The 6,159-nt window shown below is 33.7% G+C and overlaps 1 protein-coding gene across 1 annotated transcript; it reads left to right on the top strand.

Moving 5' to 3' along the window:
* The first annotated feature begins 1,951 nt into the window (after positions 1–1,951).
* On the top strand, positions 1,952–5,684 carry LOC145057423 (putative protein phosphatase 2C 10). Its single transcript, XM_079005267.1, has 5 exons — positions 1,952–2,229; positions 2,954–3,193; positions 3,660–3,936; positions 4,942–5,096; positions 5,310–5,684. The coding sequence occupies exons 1-5, from the start codon at positions 2,206–2,208 to the stop codon at positions 5,445–5,447; spliced, it is 834 nt and encodes a 277-aa protein (XP_078861393.1). The 5' UTR covers positions 1,952–2,205; the 3' UTR covers positions 5,448–5,684.
* The last annotated feature ends 475 nt before the right edge of the window (positions 5,685–6,159 follow it).

The raw sequence follows: 6,159 nt of genomic DNA on the forward strand, positions 1-6,159 counted from the left end.
TTGCACTGATTGCGACTATATACGTATGTTGCTGAAGACCGCTTCATGAACCCTAAATAATAGGAGCAATCAGTTGACTTTTGCAATCATATAGAGAATCTACCCAAGAGAAGTTGTGAGAAAAAGTAACTTGGAAAGCAAACATCGAAAATGAGGACCTTATGAAAAAAGAGATAGTCGATATTTCATTGGACTCCTACAGATCAAAAATATGATTAAGGTAATTATAAACAAAAAAACACGGTAAAAGCTTAAATAAGAAAACAGAAGACATTGAATGAAAATGGGAAAAAGATTAGTCGGGCCTTATAATATTCTGCAGCAAGTTATTGCAAAAAACTCAACCAATAAATAAAAAATTGAACTTGTTAGAAATTTAACATCACTGAAATCCACTGTATGCATGAATTACAATGAAGAAGTAAAGAGAGGATACCCAATCGGTCAACAATTGATTCCAGAATCATTGATAACATCAACTCTTTCTGAATCTTAGTAAAAACAAAAGTGGAACCAAAACCCAGATTAAGAACATCCTGGACAGTTAAAATCGAAACCAATAAAATTGAAATGTCAGTAATGCTTACCAAACAATATTAATCAAAATCGAAACCAATAACATTGAAATGTCACTACTGCTAACCAAACAATATTAGGATTAACCAGAATTTGGTAAAGTACAACCCAACAACGTCATTAGCTACCCTCGACTTTTCCACTCAGCTGCAATACAAACAATTTATTTGTACATATGCAAGCCAACCCTAATAAACTCTAAAATTGATTGTTTAGATTGAACATGTAATTAGTTACAGTGAAAAGAAGTAGATAAGAGATACCTAGATGATAGAGCAAGACGTGAAGAAAAAAAGTCCCAGAGGCAATATTTTTAGATAGTCCATAACATATCTCAAAAAAATTGTATGTTCATCTTCAACATAAGGATCGATATTCATATCGTCTGCCAAACATCGATTGCCTGTTAGAACTTTTGAAGCCATTGATCGGGTTGAGAGAGAACGATGGTGAAGTTGCCTACCGGCTTTGAGCAATCAATTTCGGGTAAAAGGTAAAAGGAAATCCAGGTTTCCATCAGAGATTTGAGAATTTTAAAATTCTGACTCAATATCTAGCTTTCAAAAATTAAAAATCGAAATGGAATGATCGATGTTTCCATCATAGACTTGAGAAAATTATTTTTTTGAATCAATATCTAGTTTCCAAAATCAAGAAGCAAAATCGAAGGAGACGTGATTTCGGGGAATAAACCGATCAATTTTGTGGACATTTCATAAGGGCATTATCGGTAATTTACTTTGAAAGTTTATAAATTGAAGAGATGCCACGTGTTATAGAGGTTTTATATATTAGGATATGAGATATGATGGATAACTTATTGACCCATATTTAAATATCGACAGTAATCAATACCTTATGGCCATGGAAGTTCGTTTGCAACGACTCTAGACATAGTCTCATATTTGCAGCGGATGATTAGTTGGTGCGCAAAAGCTGACCTGAAACTCTTGTTAGAGAAGTTCCGTTTAAAAAAAAAACTTATGTTATTCTAATATCTACGTAATAATAATTTTTAAGAACTAAAACGACATGATATAAATCACATATAAAAAATAATTTAATAGTTAAATATATATATATACAGAACATAGTATATTACTCTTTTAATTTATTTACTATAAAAAATAGAAAAAACGACATATCAAGCTTTGCCATGAACACTGAGGGGTCCAACAACGTTTTTTCATGGACAGGGGTATAACGGTAATTCCAATAAGAGAATTCGACGCGGCATTGGTCAACAAACATCTGAAGTCAACGCGCGAATCAGTCTTTCGCCCCCATTCTTTTTCTTTCTATAATGCCGAAAGAAGAATTGAAACGCTGTTTATATATACCAAAATTGAGCCTCTATTTGACTGCGAAATCGACACTACCATTTTTAATCATGATTGTTTCGTGGAAGCAAACAATTTGCTGAAATCTGCTGATTATTAGACTGGTCCCTTGTTTCCATTAACTCTTCATTTCGATTTTTGGGTTACAGGGTTTTCTGTTTGAAGGGTTTTATAGATTGTCGGATTTTCGATCGCTTGGTTAGTGAAATCCCTAAATTCGGTTGCGTTTTCACGTGGGTTTGGCTTCGAAGTGTTGGATGTTAAGAATATCTTGTTTGCAGATTATTTGATGGAAAATTTATGCTGTTTGCAGGTAATTTCTACTACTCTGCTTTACTTTATAATCCTTCAATTTGTTAGCGGATTGTCCTTCCTATGTAGTTAGATGATCAAATATTCTATTTATCTATAAGGATTTGTTTGTTTTTTCTGTGTTTTAGCTATGTTTTCAAGATGAGATTGTTCGATTCCTTTCTTCTGATCAACAGATCATTCGGAATCTAACTTAATTAGGGATAAATTTGGTTGATCAAAAACCAGTTTCATTTCCTTTTGTTTTACCACTGTTCCTTGTGGAAAACAAAGCAAATTTGAGGCAGTAGACCATCAGAAGCTTATCTTATTTTTGTTGCTGACTTTTCAAACCATGGTTTTCTTGCAAATTTTGAAAGATTTTTTTTTGTCTCTTAGCTAGAATGAGTGGTTTTCATTGCAAAATGCAAACTAACAATTATTCTTGCATTTACAGCGTTCTCTTGTAATTTTTGCAATAATGATGGTCAGTTTGTAAAGTAAAAACATATATGATGATTTAAGAAAGTGAATCACTAATGTTAATGATACCTCACCTATCTAATATTATTGCAGTATCCCCTTTATCTTTTAAGGGATGCCCTAGAATAACAATTTCTTATATTCATCTCTTTACCACAAAACAACATAGTTCCTTTTTTCAAGTTGTACAAATGCCTTTATTATATGAATTTTGCTTACTCATTTTTTATATTTCTCTCTTAACATTTTTTGGTTTTTTATAGTTCATAGGAGGCCCTTCATCTTATAGTTCTGGTAAGGGAAAAAACCATGAGGGTAACATCAAGTTTGGGTTTGACTTGGTCAAAGGAAAAGCTAATCATCCAATGGAAGATTATCATGTTGCTAGGTTTGTTGAAGTTGATGAACATGAACTCGGTTTATTTGCCATTTATGATGGGCATTCGGGTGATCGTGTCCCTTCCTATCTTCAAAAACATCTGTTTGATAACATCTTGAATGAGGTGTGTATTCTACTACTGTGTTTGTGTCCCTAAAATGTTACTATTCAAATGCTAAACTTTATGATTATTAGTTGCAAACACATTTTTGTTCTTTGTTCTTTCAAAAATGAGTGATTTTGGACAAAAATGCTAAGTGGGATGATGTGTTTTTCCAAATTTGGTCCATTTTTTTTTAAATCTTTCTTGCTTTTGCATTTCATTAAGGGGAAGATTATAGTAAATTGGACCAAACTTGCAATTATGAGTAAAGCACAGGGACCAAACTTGTAATTTACCCCTAGTTTTTATAACGACTTTCGAAGTGATTATAGAAACTATCATTATTGTTCAATGACACAAAAACAAAAATGAAGTCTTGCTATTTATATGTGCATTGGTTCATAAAGTGAAATCACTCTTTTATTTATCGGTTTTTTTTTTTTTTTTTTTTTTTTTTTTATGTTTGACTTTTGATATACTTTTGCAGAGTGAGTTTTGGGTTGACCCAAAAAGATCGATATCAAAAGCGTATGAGAAGACTGATGAAGCGATTCTTTCACATGATTCTGATTTGGGGAGAGGTGGGTCCACATCAGTTACAGCTGTTCTTATAAATGGTCAAAGGCTGTGGGTTGCAAATTTGGGTGATTCAAGAGCTGTTGTTTCAAAAGGAGGTGAAGCTATACAGATGACCACTGATCATGAGCCTAGCACTGAAAGGGTTAGCATTGAGCATAAAGGAGGCTTTGTATCAAATATGCCAGGTTTGCCCCTACAAATATTTGACTTTTTGTTGGTTTGACTTTGAGTCTGACTTTGACTTTGATTGGGTAGGGTATATGCTTATTTGTTAGATTTTCTTGTAAACAATCATATATTGTGTAAAATTGCCATTCTTCTCTTTCCTTTGCTTCCAAGTTTGCTATTTCTACTCTGCTGTCATGGCCAAAATTCTTTCTCTTCAAGGGTAAAATCGTCATTTTAGTGGTCTCGCTTCTTTTTTCCTTGAATAGGTGGTAAAGTTGACATTTTTAGGAAGTTCCCACTCTCTCCTTTGCTGCCAACTTTGCTATTTCTATTTTTGCCATCATCAACCCAAGTGTTGCATGGCCTATTAAGTTTTTGGTCTTCAAGGGTAAAATTGTCATTTTAGGGCTCTCGTTCCTTTTTTGTTTAACCAGGTCAAAGTTCCTGTTCTTTCGTTTGCTGCCAATGTTGCTCTTCATGGGTAAAATTGTCATTTTAGGGATTTCATTCCTTTTTTTTTCCTTCAACCAGGGGTAAAGTTGCCATTTTAGGGATTTCATTCCCTTTTCATTCGACTTGTACGGTGCCATCATCATCGTCCCAAGTGTGGTATGACCTTTTAATTTATTGCTTTTCAGGGGTAATATCGTCATTTTAGCTATCTCGCTCAATTTTTTCTTTTCTCTCTGTGAACACATAGAATGACAGCTCTACTCTTTCTAGTAAAACATTTTCACCACCACCATGGCATCACTTCTAGTGTTCTTTCCCATTGGGGGTAAAGTTGCCATTTATAAGAATCTCATTCCTCCATCCTTTACCTAGGGCTAGGGGTATATTTGTCACTTGATCATTCTTTCCTTCCTACCAATTGTAAGTAATGAACCCTTAAAAACAACAAAACACACACTTACCAATACTAAAAAATTACTAATTACAAATCGACTTTCAATTTTTGATAAAAAAAGGTATAAAAGATTTTCATTCCAAATAAATCATTTATATTTGTTTCTTTTCATCAGGAGATGTGCCTCGAGTAAATGGACAGCTGGCGGTTTCTCGTGCATTCGGTGACAAAAGCCTAAAATCCCATTTGCGATCCGACCCTGCGATTCAAGATACAGTTGTGGATTCCAAAACCGATCTTCTTGTCTTGGCAAGTGATGGTCTTTGGAAGGTCATCCCTCTTTCCATCTTTCCCTTTTAACTGCTTCTGTCTGTTACACAGGACATGACTAGATAAGACGGGACTAGACTGGACTGGACAAACTTTCTAGGATTTGACATTCATTGATATCAGTCCCAGTCCCAGTCAAACGCAGTACAGTCTGTTCTGTCATGTCATTTGGAAAGTTATAATTATTGATGGTTGTTTTATTGATGAATCCAGGTAATGGATAATCAAGAAGCGGTTGACATCGCAAGGAGAATTAAGGACCCTCAAAAGGCGGCTAAGCGGTTAATAGCCGAAGCTTTGAAAAGAGACAGTAAAGACGACATATCGTGTGTTGTGGTTAGATTCAGGTAATATTTTTCATTCCTTTACTCATTGCTGTCATTTTCTCGTTTGCGGGACCCACGGTCTGAAAATGAGAAGAAGATGGGACAGATTCTATGTAAAAAAAGTTAAATAATCGGTAATGGGTACTTTAAAATAAACCCTTTTGAGGGGATGTGGATTTGTTAGTTTGTTGAAGAATACATATTTGAAGAGTTGAAGTAGTTCCTTTCCTTTATATGTAAATTCCTTCATTATTGGTGTTTTCGTAAATCTTGTTGATTATTTTTAGAGTGTTTTGGTAAAATTTATTGATTATTGTAAGAGTGAGCGTGATGGGTGAAAGTGTTCTAAATATAAAAAGGTACTTCCATAATTTTCATTTGTATCTGTTGCATTTTCTCCCTTGAAAGTGTTCTTAATATCCACGTTAGCTGAGTAGAAGCCACATATAAAATCAAGCCTATTAATCAAAATAATTATTTGAGAAAAAATAAAACTCTAAACAAATATTTCATTCTAGAAATCATACAAATAGTTTAATAATTATATAAAATCAAACATACACTCGACTCAACCAAATGACCGTGATAGAAAAATATAGTAATAATATGAATAAATTAATGTAGCGCCCAACACAATACGTTCAAGGTATGCTCGAGTTCATTGTATAATGCGACTAATTATCTGTTTATGTATATTAATCACTAGGGTTGACCAATAAATAAATTATCATTTAATG

This window comes from Lactuca serriola, chromosome 6, assembly GCF_051521515.1.
Source record: "Lactuca serriola cultivar US96UC23 chromosome 6, Lser_US96UC23_V15, whole genome shotgun sequence".
Classification (NCBI taxonomy): Eukaryota; Viridiplantae; Streptophyta; class Magnoliopsida; order Asterales; family Asteraceae; genus Lactuca; species Lactuca serriola.